The 18,771-nt window shown below is 38.1% G+C and overlaps 1 protein-coding gene across 8 annotated transcripts; it reads left to right on the top strand.

Moving 5' to 3' along the window:
• The first annotated feature begins 464 nt into the window (after positions 1-464).
• Positions 465-18,623, top strand: cpne1 (copine I). Of its 8 annotated transcripts, XM_084395600.1 has the most exons (18): positions 534-683; positions 2,664-2,747; positions 4,653-7,033; positions 11,128-11,259; positions 12,086-12,265; positions 12,407-12,481; positions 12,853-12,924; positions 13,120-13,203; positions 13,325-13,414; positions 14,860-14,955; positions 15,297-15,383; positions 15,497-15,556; positions 15,727-15,860; positions 16,482-16,536; positions 16,626-16,677; positions 16,793-16,926; positions 17,089-17,325; positions 17,462-18,623. In XM_084395600.1, exons 3-18 carry the CDS (start codon positions 6,938-6,940, stop codon positions 17,573-17,575), a joined length of 1,698 nt encoding a protein of 565 aa, XP_084251726.1. In that variant the 5' UTR covers positions 534-683; positions 2,664-2,747; positions 4,653-6,937; the 3' UTR covers positions 17,576-18,623. The 8 variants fall into 8 exon arrangements, 6 of the variants coding, with proteins under 6 accessions (XP_084251729.1, XP_084251727.1, XP_084251726.1 ...); XM_084395603.1 differs by lacking the exons at positions 2,664-2,747; positions 4,653-7,033 and having other exon boundaries at positions 465-683; XM_084395601.1 differs by lacking the exons at positions 2,664-2,747; positions 4,653-7,033; positions 14,860-14,955 and adding an exon at positions 15,043-15,141 and having other exon boundaries at positions 465-683.
• Positions 18,624-18,771: the final 148 nt, after the last annotated feature.

An 18,771-nucleotide genomic window follows, 5' to 3' on the forward strand; every position in this document is an offset into this window, starting at 1 on the left:
AAATGATTTATCTGTGCACATCATTATTATTATTTTAATCATGTGCCCGCATAATCTTTAATCAAAATAAATTATTCAAGCTGACATGGTGTGAACGCAGAACAAGTCACACTAGATAAGCAAATACGATCATAACTTCCATCCGACCATCCATCCATCCATAGAGTTCTGCAAGTGGTGCTCACTGCAGAGTCCAATGACGTCCTGCTTCACATTCACTCCTCCTCGCTGGACGTCTAGACTCCACCCATTTGCTCTCGAGTTCTGGGCGCATATATAATTTGCGCCTAATGGGTGGAGCTAGAATATCCAACCACACCTTAACCCTAACCCAGAGTCATATTATGGCTCTGCCTAACCCTACCCACAACTCTATCCCTCCACCCCATTGGAGTTCCAGAGAGGAGGAGCTGGACTAATCCAACCCCATTGGAGCTCCAGAGAGGAGGAGCTAGTCGTCATTTGACTCTGCAGTGAGTACCACCTCCTACAGCGTGCGTCTGTCTCTGCTGCGCGTTTACTGATTGGCTTACATCAGCGCAAGCGCCGTCGATCTTTCCTCCTGTCGATACTGAACAGATTGAGCACGACGATAAGACGCTGACGAACAAGAGGTGGAAGAAGACAACTGAAGCGCATCGTCTTTATTATTTTCAAAAGATCAGTTAAGACAAATAATTTCGGTAAGAATATGCAAAGTACATCAATTCACACAATGTATGTCATGTAGCCATACACAACACTCTCGACATTTGCAACATGCAGTGGTTTTATACGCTTAATGGAAGGCAGGGTGATTGTGAGCTGCAAGCAATGAGCTGTTTAAATGGACAATGCACCGCTAGCCAGACATCCCTTCCTTTCCGTGCAGTGAATGTTGTTTTCAAATTTCTAAAACGTGCTATGCTGATTTGAAGAATTGTGAAAATGGCAGCGAGCTTTGTTTCAGTTGTAGACGACATCAATCCATTTGCGCTGGTAAATACAGACGGCGCCATTTTGTCATCTCGCTGGTTTTGAGGTTTGAATGGCTGATGACGCCATACGATGGATGTTATTGTTAAACTCTATTTACTTAGATCATTTTATTTTAAGAAATCAAAGAGTGCTGTGTTTTCAAAGCTTTTCTCGACCGGCTTTACATGTTTCTATTGTTATGATGCGCTATTTTATTTCAGTGGTTGTTCCAGCTAAAGCAAGCTGTAAACGTGCAAAATAAGCAAAGTTTCCTGGATGAAGCTCATTTCATATTCGATGTTGTAACAAGTTTGTTGACATTTAGTCATATTTCAGCATAAGCATAAAATTGTACTTTTAAGGGGTCGTTTATGTTGACACTGGAGTGTTTGATTATGGTGACATTGGAGTGTTGATGCAATGGAAATCGCCAAGTTAAGGTTTTTATACAACGTTTTTTAAAGTGCAATTAACAGACCTCAACCTTGATGTCATACTTTAATTATTTGGTTTTTAGTAGTTACTACCTGTTTTTTGGCCTATGCATTCAGGTTTATGTCCACATGGTTATTAGCCTCTGATTATATGACGTAGTTTCCACTTTTGGTTTAAGGCTCTTAACATTGTATTAACCTTATCAAGCAAAATGTTGGAGGTTGTTGCTCGTTTTGTGTTTGAAGACACTGTTTTATTCAACTTACCTAGTTTTTGTGGTTTCTGGTGGTAGGTGATCAAATACTTCTCTTCCAATTTAAAGAGTTCAGACACACACAGAAATCTGTTATAATTTTCTCACCCTAACCCATAAGACCCATTAATAAAATGTTCAATTAAGCGATCATGTCAGAACACTTGGGTTTAAACCACTCTATAGCCTAATTTATGGATTACTTTTACAATCTATTTTTGTACTTTTTGATGCATTAGCCTAAAGTTTCAGTTGCATGGACTTTCAAAGTATTGACAAAGATGATGAAAGAATATTGTATAAATATCTCCATTTGTGTACTGAACATAAAATTAGGCTAATAAGTCTTATAGATTTGGAACAGCATGAAGGTTAAATTATGACAGATTAAATTTTTTGGGGTAAACCATCCCTTTAAGTGTCATGGACTAAGTAGAGTGTAAATTTCATGTTCTTTTGTAGTGTAATAGTGAAGAGAGGTGTCTACAGTGGTTGTATTTTTAGTGTCTAAATTGGCCTTTTTTTCTGATATTCTTGTATGTTTACAGGTTACCAATTTACAGATTAGAAATACACGATCTAGAACAGGCTAGATGCTTTTAGAGAGGTTCTCTAATTACGTTTCTTATTCATTGCTCACAATTTACCAACATTATCAGATTTTATCTTCACTTCTATGCAAGGTCACAATCTGTTTTTCTAGCTTAATATCCTACACAATGTTTAAAAATGTTCCTGTATTTTGATGTGTTGCTGTTAAGTGTGAATGTTTGCTGGGGTTCATGAAATACATGACATTTCATGTTTTCTAAGACCAATTTTAACGTTTATGGCTTTTGCGAAGCAGCCGGCAAACTTCTGATGTGCACAAGTGGTGATTCAATTTATTGTTTTGCTGTAGCAGAATGTTACTAAATGGGCTGGAAATTGCTGGATGGTTTTCTTGGAGACACTCATGGGTATGATTGTTCTAATGCTGTTCACATATATTTCCCTCCATTTATTCTTTTTATTACAGTCGAGAATTGATTTTAAATGATTGCCGTCAGGATTGGCTTGGGTATCCTGTGCATCTTGTAACGAAGCAGCACTTTAAATACAGGTAAGCATTTGAGGGATCTTAGTCAAACAAACGTAGAAATATTTGGTCAACTTATTTTTTTTAATTGTTTAATAAAAGAGTGAGAAATTTGTTAGAATTTTTTTGTTGTCTTGAGTAATATATCATTGCAGTATGGATTCTTTGTGAATGGATGACAATCTACAATGCAATAATTATATTAAAGTTTTGGGGGACATTTTGCTGGCTACAGTAAAATGTTAAAAAGCAAAAAAAAAAAAAAATCCAGAGGGTTCCCAGGGCTCAAAGCTAAGGATTTTTTTCTACTGGTCCGGTCAGGCCAGTGGTTAAAATTTGTATTTGCCCTGCCAAAAATTGTACTGACCCCACTACAAAATAGTAATTAAAATAAATAAAATAGGTATTGTTTGATTAACATTAAAACAAACACAGCTGCAGGTTTATTAGGCAGCTGTCACTTTAAGAGCTGCATGGATCCAATATACTGTTACACATGTGTTGTATTTCTCAACTCTTCATGTTCTCTTAAGATATAACAGACTGTTTTTACTAGGATACTCTGCGACATTTTTTGAAGTTATTTTGTGTGAATATGTCAGTTCAAAAATAGACGTGATCGAGAGCTCTATTCAGCATTTGCACGCTGTCGGAGAAGCGTCTTTTGTGGGTGTGCGCTTCAGATGTGTGCGCACACAAAACTTCTCACACTGTTGAATTGATTTCTCTTTTGCGCTGTCTTACACTTATTTAAATTGGCAAGGCTTAAAAACACGTGCAAATGATAAACTCGTAATGCAGCACTGGCCCAATTGGGCGAGTGACCGCAAGTTGCGTCAACTGTCCCGAGCGACGTTTACTCTGGTCCCGGGCCATCGGGCAGTCCTTATTGTTGGGCCCTGCTTCCCACAGTTGTTACCTGGAAATATAAGGATCATTTTTAAATTGTAATTTTTAACTCTGGAAAAGTTAAAGGGATAGTTCACCCAAAAATGAAAATTTTGTAATTTACTCACCCTCAAGTTGTTCCAAACCTGCATGAATTTCTTTCTTCTGCTGAAAATGAAAGAAGATATTTTGAAAAATATGGGTAACCAAACAGGCCCAGGGTCCCATTGACTTCCATAGTATTTTTTTCCCATACTATGGAAGTCAATGGAGCCCTGGGCCTGTTTGGTTACCCATATTCTTCAAAGTATCTTGTTTAGGTCAAAATGTGTGGGAACCCTTTGGTCAGCAATCTTCAAGCCAAGGACTGTGTAAAATAAGCTAAAACAGTGGTTTTCAATGCTGGTCCTGTGTTTTTTGTAATCCTGGTCCTAGGGTCCCACAGCATTGCATTCTTTTTTCCTTTATTTAAAACACCCGATTCAGATCATTAGCTCATTAGGAGAAAGCTCAATGAACTGAACTGATTATGTCAGATATAAAAAAATGTGCAGTGCTGTGGGTCCTCAGGACCAGGATTAAAAACCACTGGGCTACATTTGCTATACAAATAACAGTATTAGTGTTGTCAAACTTCTGTCATATTTGAAGATTGTGACTTCAATTCTCAGTTAAACTCAGGCAATGGGTGTGTTTAACAGTGTTTTATGTAGTTATCTGGGTATGTAGTCTTTCAAGATTAAGTGTTTAATGATTTGACCTCATTCTAAATTGTTGTATTGTGTATATAAAGTGAAATGCAGTATGCTAGCTAGTGTGCTTTAGCTATGACTCCAAAGCCATTAAAAGGTGTGATGAGCTAAGAATCTGTGTTAGGCTTTGTTAAAATTCATGCGCTATTTATTCTGCTGTTGTCATAATGTTTCACACATAATCTTTGGTCTTGCTGTTAATTGTCTTGTGGTTTGTATACTGGTTCTCTGTGTTATTTTTTTTACCTTTTACCATAGCCTGACAGTCGTTGCCTTCTTTCATCTACAGGTGTGTTTTGTTGCACCTCAGCATGGCTGTGGTCATCCGTTTGCAGGGTCTCCCCATTGTGGCTGGGACTATGGACATACGTCATTTCTTCTCTGGATTGACCATCCCGGATGGTGGTGTGCATATTGTAGGGGGTGAACACGGTGAGGCTTTTATCGTGTTCGCCACAGATGAAGATGCAAGGCTTGGAATGATGCGCACAGGGGGCTCGATCAAAGGTTCCAAGGTGTCTCTGTTACTGAGTAGCAAAACAGAAATGCAAAACATGATTGAGCTGAGCCGTAGGCGCTTTGAAACCGGCAGTGCAGAGGTTGCCACAGGAAATGGCAGTAGGCCGGGTCCACCTGTTAGTACTGGTGGAAGTGGAAGGGGCAACTTGGCAACCACAGCACAAGGTTTTAGTAACACAACTTCGACTACAGCCACCACAGCAGTGTCAACACACGAGCCTGTAAGCAACAAGACTGTCCCTACCTTTTCGACCACTACCATGGGAAATATGCCCCCAAACTTTAATAATTTTAGCAGCCCAAGTCTTAGTTTGGGATCAACAATGACAACGGCAATGTCGTCCTTGAACTCTGTACCTCCCCCAATACCTCCCTTGCCCACCATGCCAACTCTACCACCGATGCCCCCCATGCCAGGACCCCCACCAGTATCCACATTACCACCAGTACCTGCTGTTAATCCGCTAACGTCAGTGCCGCCGGTCCCTCCCATTGCACACATGACGCACATGTCTGCGCTTCCTCCATTCAATCCTGGTGTCCCTCCCCCAGTTGGCCCTTTATCTGGTGGTATGGGTGCCTCTGGTCCAATGTCTCTCGGAAATCACAATCCAATGTTCCTGAATCCCCTAAACCCTCTAAACCCCCATAACCCCCTTAACCTCCAATCTCACATGAAATCAGCAGCGACAAACCCAGATGAGTTTTATGTTCATCTACACGGCCTTCCTTTTTCAGTCACTGAATGTGAAGTCAGAGATTTCTTCCAGGGACTTGGGATTGAGTCTGTTCGTTTGCTCAAAGACCACCTGGGTAGAAACAATGGCAGGGCATTGGTTAAGTTCTTCTCGCCCCAAGAGTCTTTTGAAGCTCTGAAAAGAAATGCTGGAATGATTGGCCAAAGATACGTTGAAGTTTCTCCAGCTACAGAGCGACAGTGGAGAGAGAGTGCAGGACAGTCTAAACCAGGTGGTGACTCCGAACACAATCGCCATCGTCGCAGAAGTGCCAATTCGCCACCACCCTCTGGTCGTGAGCGAGCCAGATCCCGATCTCCCCACAAACTAGAATTCTGTGTGTATTTGAAAGGACTCCCGTATGAAGCCGAAAACAAGCAGATCTTTGAGTTTTTCAAAAATCTTGACATTGTTGAAGATAGCATTTACATTGCGTATGGTCCCAATGGCAGGGCAACCGGTGAGGGATTTGTGGAGTTTAGGAATGAAAATGATTACAAAGCTGCTCTCGGATGCCATATGCAGTACATGGGTAGTCGGTTTATTCAGGTGCATCCGATCACAAAGAAAAACATGTATGAAAAGATAGACACCATTCGCAAACGAATGCAGGGTTCCCAGGGTGATCAGAAGAATAGCTCAGGAGGAGGAAAGAGTGCCAAGAATTGTGCTCACATAACCAATATTCCTTATAATGTGACGAAAAAAGATGTCCGTCTTTTTCTTGATGGCATTCAGTTGTTTGAGGAAAGTCTTAAGGTGCTAGTTGACGCAAACGGTAATGGTCTCGGACAGGCTATTGTGCAGTTTAAGTCTGACGAGGATGCACTGAAAGCAGAGAGACTCCACAGGCAAAAATTGAATGGCAGGGATGCTTTTGTTCATTTGGTAACATTCGATCAGATGAAGGAAGTTGAGAGAAATCCTCCTCCACAAGCAAAGAGAGGCCAGAAATCCCTAGGAAATTCCCATGCCCATTCTCATGCACACGCGCAGCCCCAGGCTCAAGTTCCCCAAGTGCCTCATGCTTTTCCAGGAATGACAGGCGACGAGTTTAGTTTTCTGAGAAATGCTGTAGGGACCCTTGGCAACGGTCCCCCTTTTGTCAACCCGTTCGTTGCCCCAGGTAATGGACTGGCAGGTCCACCGCCTTTGCCGCCACTTGGTGCTGCTTTGGGTGATGTCTCGCTAGGCCTTCCCCCACCAATGGTTGGAGGACCCCTGCCCGGTCCTGTTCTAGAGCACCCTGGTTTCAGACCCAGTGCACCTTCTGGCTTTGGTGCACCAGAGCCATTAAGGGGCATCCCATCATTTGATAATGGATCTTCTCGTAAAGCCATCGGCCAAAATCATGGAGGGAGCCAAGGTCAGAGGCCAGCTTCTGAGAGTCTTAGAGGACCTTCCAGTGGTCCAGGTAATTCACGGCCCACCATTGTCAAAATTCAAAACATGCCCTTTACTGTGACTGTTGATGAGATAATTGATTTTTTCTATGGCTATCAAGTGTTGCCTGGTTCTGTATGCTTGCAATTCAATGAGAAAGGTTTGCCCACTGGGGAAGCAATGGTTGCTTTTGACTCCCAAGATGAAGCAATGGCTGCTGTTATGGACCTGAATGATAGGCCTATTGGGGCAAGAAAAGTGAAGATCACTTTGGGATGAAAACAATGACTATGTCATTGCAAATTATGTTTTCTTTTGACACGGTTCTGTGACAAATTAACTAAACTGGTTGTTTTTATGTACAGAAGAAGAAACTGACAAGTATTAGTTTTTTTTTCCTGGACACATTATGTATCCAAGATTGTAGTTTCATGAAGCATGACAATTGAGGAAAGACAATATTTATTTTAAAATCCTCTAAACAGCGTTGTTTAAGACTTCAGGCCAATAATGTTTTAGTTCACATCTGCAGATCAGAAAAAGGGGCGACTTCATAGCGGTATGTTCATTAGAGCCTAATAGCTGTGGAGGAGGTTAGTTCCTCATTGTTTGGTATCTCTGCTCAAGTTTTACACATCTGTATATTATCCATGCTGCATATACGCATTTGAAGTAAAAAAAAAAACTGCTGCTGTGCATTGTGCGCTATATACATGTCTACACTTCAGTTACAATGTTTGCTCTCTGCTGCAAGTTTTTTTCTGTCAATAAAATGCAAATGCTGTCTTTATCAATATCTGTTGCTGTCACATTGGATTGCTATAAAAGCCTGATGTCAAACCAATACTTCACTGTACACTATAAGCGGATGTGAAGCACATGCGGCATTGTAATATAATGTAAATGAAAGCATTTTACTCTCTTTGCTTAGCTCTCTTCACAATGTGTTGTGGTGTTTGATGATAGCTTCCTTTTTTTTTTTTTTGTGGATGTTTGGCTTTTTTTAAAGTTTTGCAGAAATGGATCAGTTGTTATACGTAGTTTATTTTGACGTTCCAGCGCTTTTTCTCTTGTAAATACTTTCCAGCTGAACTATTTTGTCAATAAAATGCCATTCCTGAAATGATGACACTTAAAGGTATTGTATTCTCTCCTGTTCTTCTGTTTCTTTCAGTTCAAATATGAACAATAAAATGTTTTGCTGTGACTTCCTTGTTTCCCATATTGAACTGCATAATTATATTTTGGATCTTTTTTCTTTTTCCTTCAGATGTCTTCTAAATATGTGACTAGCTCTAATCTTTTGCTTGTTGCTTAAGACTCTTTATAATATTGTGGCATTGACCTTTTCCCACAGTGCTTTATTTAAAACTGAATTTTTTCACTTTTTACATTTTATATTTTCTGCTGCCACAGATATGCATTTCAGGTAAAAGCTTTATGCTGTTTTGTTTTTTAGAAAAATATAGTCTGGTAGTTATTTTAGTTTGGATTCTGTTGAACTGCACATCATACATTTAGTGTGCCCTTATGCCTCCAGCATTGCACAAAACATATCATAATTGTGTATGGATCAAAAACTTATGAAATTCTGCCCCAGTTGTGCCACAGATGGTTTTTTAAGAATGCAGTGTCTCAAAATGAAACATTAAAGTGGAACACATTGTTGTATTTGGCAGTTTTGTTCTGAACTTTGTTCTGATATGAAAGTGGAAGAACAATTCTCATACAAACTGCACCGATGAGAGGCACATGAAATGTTTCATCGTTTTGGCTGTGGATTATGATGGCAAATGATGATATGCTGCATAAAAGATTAATCAAGTTGCACATGCTTGTCATTTCTCTCTAGCAGCTGGGTTTTAAAAGAATTTGCACATTCTCGATGCATTTCTTTAAAGCAAGTCAAGTGGTATTGCTCTCAAGCGCTGCTCTTTGATGCTTTGAATCTGCTTGCACTGGGCCTGTTCAGAAGCACAAGTTCACGGTTATTTACGCAAGTTTTTTTATTTGGGTTGAGCTTTTGTACTTTTGGTGTTGTGAAATGCTTTGGAATTAAATTCATGATGAATTGAGTGCATTTCTGCCTGTTTCGCATTCTTGGGTGGTTCTCAAGCATTGTGGACTACATATTTTACTTTGTGCCTTTTTGATGCTGAGCCTTGATTCCTGATTAACATTAATGTTCAGGTAAGTTGTAATCATGGACATTAGTGCTGCTATAAACTATCTGTGAGCATTGGATTTTCTGCCAGATTTCTTAGTGTTTGATAGTTTTTTAGTTTTTAAGGAAGAATGCATTGTGGGGGGGGAATTGGGACTTTTTAATTAAAAAGATTTGCTTTAATTGAGTCTTCGTTTTGAGACATAAAATGTTATTCATTGCCAGAGTAATTCTGGAAAAATGTTTAACTCATATTGCTGCAGAAATATATTGTTTGTATTTGCATTATTATTATTATTATTATATATATATATATTTTTTTTTAAAGTGGAGGTATTTAATTGAAATATTGTTTATATGGCCCGGTTTCATAGAACAAGGTTTAGATTAAGCTAGGATTAGGCCTTAGTTCAATTAGGAAATTTAAGTAGCTTTTATAAATGTGCCTTAGAAAAAAAAAAACATTACTGGTGTGAATCTCGAGACAAAACAATGGCACTGACATATTTTAAGATGGCAGAGCAAGTTACTTTCAGTTAAAACAGCTCAAACCTGCATTTTAGTCTGTGACTATGTTTAAGCCTTGTCTGTGAAACCGGGGGTATAAGTTGTGTACACAATAACAGTTAAAACATTGCTTTATGGTGGTGATTTGCATTGGTGAGATTGATGTTGAAAAGTAAAGCTTTCTCATAGACATTAAGACTTCTATACATGTAAGGCTATATTTTGATTGCACTGCAATATTAAGGAGGAAAAAAAGGCCACTAATTTGTCACTCTTAAAGACAGATTAGCCAGCAAATACACGGAGTAATATAAGAATTTGTTCTGTAGTGTGTGTGTGTGTGTGTTTGCTTTTTGTAAATTATTTGGTCCAGTTGTGGAATCTGTGTTACCATGGTGACATAGCGGTCAAGGCAATCACGCTCTACTTCTGCTCGCTGTTTTTTACCCAACTGCTACGACAGGTTGCTCTTAAACCAGTCGAGACTAGCTGCTGTGCTGTGGCGCTACTAATAAAACTGACACGCTGGCAGAATACGTAACAAATGTAATGATTCTGATTGATTCCTGCATTGTTGGGTGTACGTGAAAGTATTATGAACTCATGCAGTCATATATGAATTATTCAGCTATTATTACGCTGAAACTCTGTTATAATATAGATTAAGTGAGTAGTATTCGTTACACGCGTGGGTTTTTTTTATATATATATTATTTTAAGTGTGAATATGAGTTCACGGCGTTGGCAAAAATTAGAATGTTTGTAGTTATGTTGTTGTCTGTGTAATGACTCACTCCACGTTGGTTTCATGCACACTGCTCTGTGCTGCCGCTGCGAGCTTGTGCCGTGATTGACAGGCTCCTGGCCAATCGCAGCGTAGTTCAGCTGGCGTTCTGACCAATAGCGTTGCACGTCCAGAGGAGCTGAGTGGCACCGCCCTGCTCATTTGATATTACATGAACGTGTCAGGGTGTAGACGGTAGTGCTAGTAAGCGGTTTTGTTTCGACAGAGAGTCTCCGAACACAATTTCTGCAGTTTGAAAGTTAAGGGTATGATATTTTTAGTTTCACGGTAGCATTTGTCAGCTCATCTTATAGTATCGGGGTGTCTGTATTAGATTTGCAGTGCGCCATTAAGCATTGCAGAAATATAGTTTCAATCGCGTTAACATATTTAAGGCGTGACTCTCGGACAGTCTCAAATACTGACATTTGGGCCCTCAGACACGACATTTGCCACATTTGTTTAAAAATATATATATTTTAAAACGCGTAATTTTGTAAAAACCGAGCATGTATGATTCGAAGATTGTATGGATTTTGTATTGCTTTTTATTACGGCCAATTTGATCAAAAATTGATTATTTCATCAAATTTCACTTCCTCGCGTGTGTAAGCTTCAGTAATGATTCATTGAAGCTAGACCTTCATACATTTTTTGTGTCTGTTTTCAGATGGCCGTTCAGTGTGTGTCGAAAATCGAGCTCTCCATCTCTTGCAATAATCTTCTGGATAAAGATGTTGGATCCAAATCTGATCCACTCTGTGTCCTGCTGCAGAGTGTCGGCGATGACAAATGGACAGAGGTAAGTTACACACTTTAACCCTCGAACAGCCGCGGTAACAAAAATTGCAGTTACGTTTCCTTTTTTTATAGTATTACAGCTGCTGACACTTTCAAATGTATCACTGCAACAGTTTTGATGGGGGGAAATGTCACTGCTCTCTGACACCATTACTAACACCTTTCAAACAGATTTAGAATTATTATTTAAAGTAGTTAGTAAATATATTATAGAAATATTTTTTTTATTATTTACTTAATTATTATTTTGCAGGCCTTAGGATTGCTAGGAATGCTGTTTTGTGCAATAATTAGTTTTATTTTATTTTTGTTTACTTGAATAAAACAAAAATATTGAGACAATATTATATAGATGAGTTTTAAAATTAAATGAAATTATATTAATAATTAATATTATTAAAATATATTATTTAGGTATTAACTCAATTTAATGTTTTACTTACAGCCAGGTGTTTTAATAATTTGTGGCATTGTTAACTCATAAACTGTAAGGAAGAGATGATCATTTGGTAGATGATTTAAAAATATCCGTTATTCATCTGTAGTGTAATCGAATGACACAGCTATTGCCACCTTTTATTCAATTATTATTATAAATAGTCAATTGTTTTAAATTGCGATGCCATGAAACATACCAAATTGTGTGGACATCATACATATATATATATATATATATATATATATATATATATATATATATATATATATATATATATATATATATTATTCCTCATTTTTTTGGATGGTATAATATAAACTTGTAGAGCTGTTAAAAACAAATGACCTCATTTGCTTGTCACATTGCTGAATGTATGTGATCATTGCAGGTAGAACGCACAGAGAGAGTGAAGAATTGCCAGGACCCCGAGTTCTCCACAAAACTTCACATTGACTACTACTTTGAGAAGGTGCAGAAACTGAAGTTTGGCGTCTATGACATTGACAACAAGTCTGTTGACCTCAAGGATGATGACTTTCTGGGAGGCTTTGAATGCACCCTTGGTCAGGTATGTATTGTGAGGAGTGATACAGTGAAATGCTGTTTTGTGCTAGTTGCTGCAGAACAGTGCTAATCATTAGTCACACTGTACTTAATTAAAAATATAACATGTATAATGGCCTTGTTTATGCACCAACCTTTACAACAGATTGTATCAAGTAGGAAGATTACCAGACCCCTTCAGCTCAAGGCTGCAAAACCAGCTGGGAAAGGCACAATAACGGTAACTCTTACTGATATTTCTAATATGGCAACAATTGTAAAAGAACATGGGGATTTGTCACATGACAGTTTTACCATTTTCCTGTTGAATGTTTTACAGGCATCAGAATTCAATTAATTTTCATTTGTGGTATCTTTGTTTGTAGAAGACTTTAAGAGCACCATAAAATTTGTTTTATTTGATAATCCACAAAAGCGCTCTGTTTGAACAAAATTACATTTGCATGTTTGAATTCATGCAAAGTTTGTCAATGATGTGTACCATCATCTAGCTGTTCGTTTTTGCAAGCATCGCTTTCCACATTTCTACTACTGTTCTGCCATTCAAAATGTTTCTTACATTTAGCAATGTTGTATTTTTGGTATGTACAGATTACAGCAGATGAAGTGAAGGACAACAGGGCTATTGTAATGGAAGTGGAGGCAAAAAACCTGGATAAAAAGGTAGACCTAATCATCCTCTGTTCTTACATCTTGTTATAACCAATTATGATTTGTACTTCATCAGTTATTGCTGCAAAAGAAGCAGGGAAAATGTCACCACTGGTTTACCACACACAAAAAACATATTCAGGGTAAAAGCCAGTTATGGTACTAACTGTTTTGAGTTATACTGCACTATTCACTTATCTTTTTCAGGATCTGTTTGGGAAGTCTGATCCATTCTTGGAGTTTTTCAAGCAAGAAGAAGATGGGAAATGGCAGTTAATTCACAGGACAGAGGTTTTTACCCACTTTCACTCACTCAGTGAACCAAATATTAGTCTATTTGTGCATGCAGAACAAATCATGAGTTGTTGGATTTGTTTGCTGATGGTTGTTGACTTTGATCTGTTACCGATAGGTCATCAAGAATAATTTGAATCCATCTTGGAAAAAGTTTACTGTCTCCTTGCATACATTCTGTGGTGGTGACCTGAACAAACCAATCAAGGTAACTACAAAGTTTTTTTTATGCTCACTCAGATGTGCATTTGTCATGGTAAGTTATCAGAATTGTAGAAGACAGTTTCACTATGCAAGAGAGAAACAATTTACTTCTGCTTTTATTTCTATTTTTTTGTAAAATCACATATGCTACCGTTCAAAAGTTTGGGGTATGTAAGGTTTTTTTTTTATGTTCTTGAAACAAGTCTCTTATGCTCACCAAGGCTGCATTTGTTTGACATAAAGATCTTTTGTAACTGTTAACCAGCTGCAACAGTGACACATGACCTATTCTATTTTAGAAACTGTTGCTATTTCTGCAGCGTCATGGCATGGCTTCAAGTACGTTCAAACTGTGGACTGCATTTTTGCCCTTATTATCATGAATTTTAGGAGCATTCTGTAGGCTCCATCATGCAGCGAGTTGTTGCCCTTCTTCATGTTAGTCACCAATGAACTGTATAAAATGTAAGATTACCTACTTAGGTCTGGGGTGGGTGCGATAAATGCGTTAATTTTAACGCGTTATTTCCCCCCATGACTAATTAATCAAATAAATGCGCTAAATTGACAGCCCTATTAAAAATTCATATGGTGTAATATTAATGGTCTGGTTAGGACACTGTGTAAAATTATTAACTGATATATTTGATCAATTAAATGCAACTTTGCTTGATAAAATCGTATTGACCCCCAACATTTGAACGGTAGTGTACAAAACTTAGGCAATAATGTATTTTTCGGAGGTAGCTATTATGGTGCGTTCTATTATTGTCGACGAACCGACTCGGCCCTCGGATATAACGTCACTTCCACACTTCAAGCGTTCTGGTATGTTTTGCGCGTCCGAGTCTGAGAAAAAACATGGACGCCACCCGGAAAGCTGTTGCTATGGTAGCACTGGCCGAGTACCAGGCGCTCCAAAAGTATGTGCTATGTTTTAGTTTATCTTCTGTTAGCAACGCTAGCCACGTAAGTAACACTCGTTTGAAACAAGGCTTCATTCAATATTGCACTCACAACAAGACCGATTCCCATACCCACAGGCAGTGATACGGACGCAGTAAGGTATTGCAGTAATACAAGTGATTATAATCGTCATTTAAACAACCAAAGCGGTCCAAAAACAATGAAAACAATTCATACTTACAAGTCACACAGGGCGCAGCCATCTTGGATTCCGTATCGGAATTCTTGCTCGGTGTCCTCACAGTTGTCCGACTTCTGAGCTGGGAAATCCGAGGAAAGGGACAACGCAGTTGGTGCGTGTTGCTAGGCAACGTCGGCCTTCCTAGTCGGAACTCCGACACGGATAAATAATAGAACGCACCATTATATCAGAAGAAAAAAACGCATAGCATCATAAAAATATAATCATGTCATGTAAAGACGTCATCTGCCAGCACTTTCAGTTGTCCTAGTCCTTAGACTAAAGCTTTGTCTAATTGCTAGGTAACATGTTACGATAAGGATGAAGACACAAGCTCAGACATGATAGGAGAGTTCACCTGCACCACTGCTAAACTTATCGAGGCTAAAGACAATGCGGTGAGCAGGATGCATGTCCTTTAATCTTCTCTAAACATCTTTCTTTTTCTTTCTGTCTGTCTGTCTGTCCCTGGCTTTTTGTTTTAGGTTCATTGCTCTGATTATGATAGCGATGGCTCTCATGATCTCATTGGTGTGTTTCAAACTAATGTGTCAGATCTGCAGAAAGCAGTTAGTGGCTCCCCGGTGAGACTCCACCTCCACTGCGCCAGGCTTTTTTGTTGTCATTGTGTTAATAGTAGAACATTTCTTTATCTTCACATAAATTTCCATTCTATTCACTTCCATAATTTCTTAGGGTTTTATTAAAGGGCATAAGTGAAAAGTTTTCATTTTTGTAGGTCGAGTTTGACTGCATTCATCCAGAGAAGCAAAAGAAGAAAAAGAGCTATAAGAACTCTGGGGTCATCAGGATTAAGTATTGCAAGGTTCGAATTAAGTATTGCAAGCTTCATCTGTTATGAATGAAAATGGAAATTGCAGAATTCTTTACAATAATTTTACAATAATGATAATAAATAATCTCCACCGTGTCTTTCAGCTTGAAGCACAGTATTCATTTCTGGATTATGTGATGGGAGGTTGCCAAATTAACTTCACGGTAAGATCAGTCATGGCACAATATTTGCTTCTGATAGCTGGTGTCTATTTTGCAGTTGTTTACATTTTGATATCGTCAATGGGTATAATGCAGAACATCAGATTTAGGTTGTACATTTGTGGCTTTATGGTTTAAGCTCTAAAACATTGGTGGAAATTGTTTGGTTTTAGGTGGGCATTGACTTCACTGGCTCTAATGGAGACCCCCGCTCCCCTGACTCTCTTCACTATATCAGCCCTAATGGTGTAAACCAGTATCTGTCAGCCATCTGGTCCGTTGGTCAGGTAGTCCAAGACTATGACAGGTAAGAGGGTGATTTTGTCCATAGGCTTTCCTCCAGCTGTGTGACAGAAAGGACAACATTCAGTCTAAAACCATTCAATGTTGCTACAAACTAACATATGTTCACCCATTGAGTAGTGCATTGTAATTGTTATAAGGAAAGTATAGAAATATACAAGTTGTCTGAATATGTATACACTACCGTTCAAAAGTTTGGGGCTAGTATGATTATTATAAATTTTTTAAAAGTAAGTAATACTTTTATTAAGCAAAGATGCATTAAATTGATCTGAAGTGACAGTTAAGACATTTAATGTTACAAAAGTTTTCCTTTTTTCTTTTCTTTTTTTTTAATCCCCATTTTCAAAAAATAGTAAGCTATTTAACATTGATAAAAAATAAATGTTTTTTGAACGCAAATCAGCATATTAGAATTATTTCTGAAGGAAATACTGGAGTAATGATTGCTGATAATTCAGCTTTGCATCACAGGAATAAATGACATTTTCAGATGTATTAAAATAGATATTCTAATTAGTTCTTTTAGTTTGAATTTTTTATCAAATACATTCATAAGAGACTTTCTGTACCAGTACATGAGTCTTTTTGTCTACAATATATTTTTCTCTGTCTTCCCTTGTAGTGATAAACTTTTCCCAGCATTTGGATTTGGTGCTCAAATACCTCCAAACTTCCAGGTTAGACATTATAGGTGTTCTTCATACTTTTTCATTATTAGTTGTAATCATAATTTAATTTGTCAAAAATGCCTTTTTCAATTTCTTAGGTGTCCCATGAGTTCCCATTGAACTTCAACCCCAATAGCCCATATTGCCAAGGTAAGAGTCTCACTGTATGAAAAATTAGATCTGAAATTTAACAATTGCATAACAGTCTCACTTAAAAGAAATTCTAGCATGTTTGTCACATGTGCTGATGTTTTATACCATGCAGGAGTGCAAGGAATTGTGGAGGCCTATCGTACGTCTTTGCCTCAAGTCCGTCTCTATGGACCAACCAACTTCTCCCCCATTATAAATCATGTGGCCCGAATTGCAGCCGGAGCTGCCCAGCAACCAAATGCAGCTGTAAGTAATACCAACAAGTGCCCCCTTTTTTTGTAGTGCACTGCCTCATCCAACTCAGGATGTGGTTTAATGGGTACTCGTGCATTTTTGATCCGTGGTCTACCATGGCATTTTCATTCCATTAACACTATGTATGTCTAACATCTTTCTCTCTTAATTAAGCAATACTTTGTGCTGTTGATCATCACTGATGGGGAGATCACTGATCTCGACCAGACCAGACAGTCCATCGTGAACTGCTCCAAACTTCCCATGTCCATCATCATCGTGGGTGTGGGTGAGGCAGACTTTAAGGCCATGGAGTTTCTTGATGGGGACAGTGGAGTTCTCAAATCTGTGACCGGAGAGTCGGCGGTCAGAGATATTGTGCAGTTCGTGCCCTTCAAGCAGTTTGCCAGTGTATGATCCTTGTTAAATTTTAATAGAAATTGCATGCTGGTTAGAAGTTCTTAAATTCATATCCAGTGTTTTCTGTTGTTACATCACTGTCAATACTTAATGGCATTTCATTTTTTACATCTCAATTTCTTCTTAGGCTCCTAAAGAAGCATTGGCTCAGAGTGTTCTAGCTGAGGTGCCAAATCAACTGGTTTCGTACTTTAAAATGAGGAATCTGCTTCCTGTCAACCCCCCTCCACCGACCAAGTAGACAGATTTGCAATGGAGACTGAAACATAGCCATCTAAATGAAATAGTTACGAGCTAAGTATATGGAACACCACTAGAGGGAGCCACAGCTCTGTTAAAGGATGCAATGTCGGGTGTTGAACTCTTACGAAAACCACTTGTATGCCATTTGTATTGCCTTTTTTATATATATTATGCAAACAATTTTCATTTTCAGTCCTTCATAGATTTCTTTTATCTTCCTAGATTCCTCATATTATTCTTTTCCAACTGGTATAGAGTTTTTATAAATATTCCTTTTTATAGATCTATTTTTCTGTATTGTTGCATATATTTTTTTTTATATCGTTTATGAATACAGATGCCTTGATTTTCCTTAAGCCAAGATTTGAAGGCCTTTCGCTGCTTTTGGATGCCTATGTATGCAATATCAATCAGGAATGCTGATTTATGAAATTCGCGACACTTTCTGAGCTATAGTAGTTATCGGAGCAAAGTGAATCACTGAACTCATTCAGCCACTATGCTGCAAAACATAATCATGCTGTCATAATAGAGATGATTAGTAGTTAGAACCTTGCCAAAGAAATCACTGCATGTCTTTTAGTAGCACACTATATGAATTTAAGGAGAACTGAATTTAAAAATGCTGGTTTACTGGTATAAAGGCATTATGTAGACTTTGGGACCATAGAAGACCACAGTGTCTTTTTAAGTTGTAGTTGGTGCCAAGTTATATTTTAAAGATTCCTTTGGAATGACAGGTAATTTTGATTTATCTAACACGAATGTTTGCACCTTAATCGCACAGTAAAGTTAATCTGCACTTATCCTTTAGAGCTGTTGAATTTAGTCATATATATGCTTGCTCTTGTCACGTAAAGCCTCATGTTAACTTGTTTAACACATTTTTTTTTTTTATCTAATGATTTAAAGGGAATGGGGTTCTAATCATATTATCATTGTTTTTCCTAATCATGAAATATGTTTACACAGCAGCATGTTGTTCTGTTCTTCAAAGCCATTTTATACTGTCAAGAAATGCTGAATAAAATTACCTTATTAACACACACGTTTGTTTGTTTGTTTTTTAATCCTTTGTTAAAGCTTGTCATGTCTTTAACAAAAAAGTAATATTATTTCAATCAAAATGCCTTTTAGTCTTAAAGGCCGATATGAGGACAGCTGTTCACCTGTATGCTCCTATTACGCCCTTAG

This window comes from Rutilus rutilus (genome assembly GCF_951802725.1).
Source record: "Rutilus rutilus genome assembly, chromosome: 22".
NCBI classification, from domain to species: Eukaryota; Metazoa; Chordata; class Actinopteri; order Cypriniformes; family Leuciscidae; genus Rutilus; species Rutilus rutilus.

Bases quoted from the DNA above. Each gene is read 5' to 3' on its own strand.
- cpne1 (XM_084395599.1), top strand. From the start codon at position 4,675: ATGGCTGTGGTCATCCGTTTGCAGGGTCTCCCCATTGTGGCTGGGACT.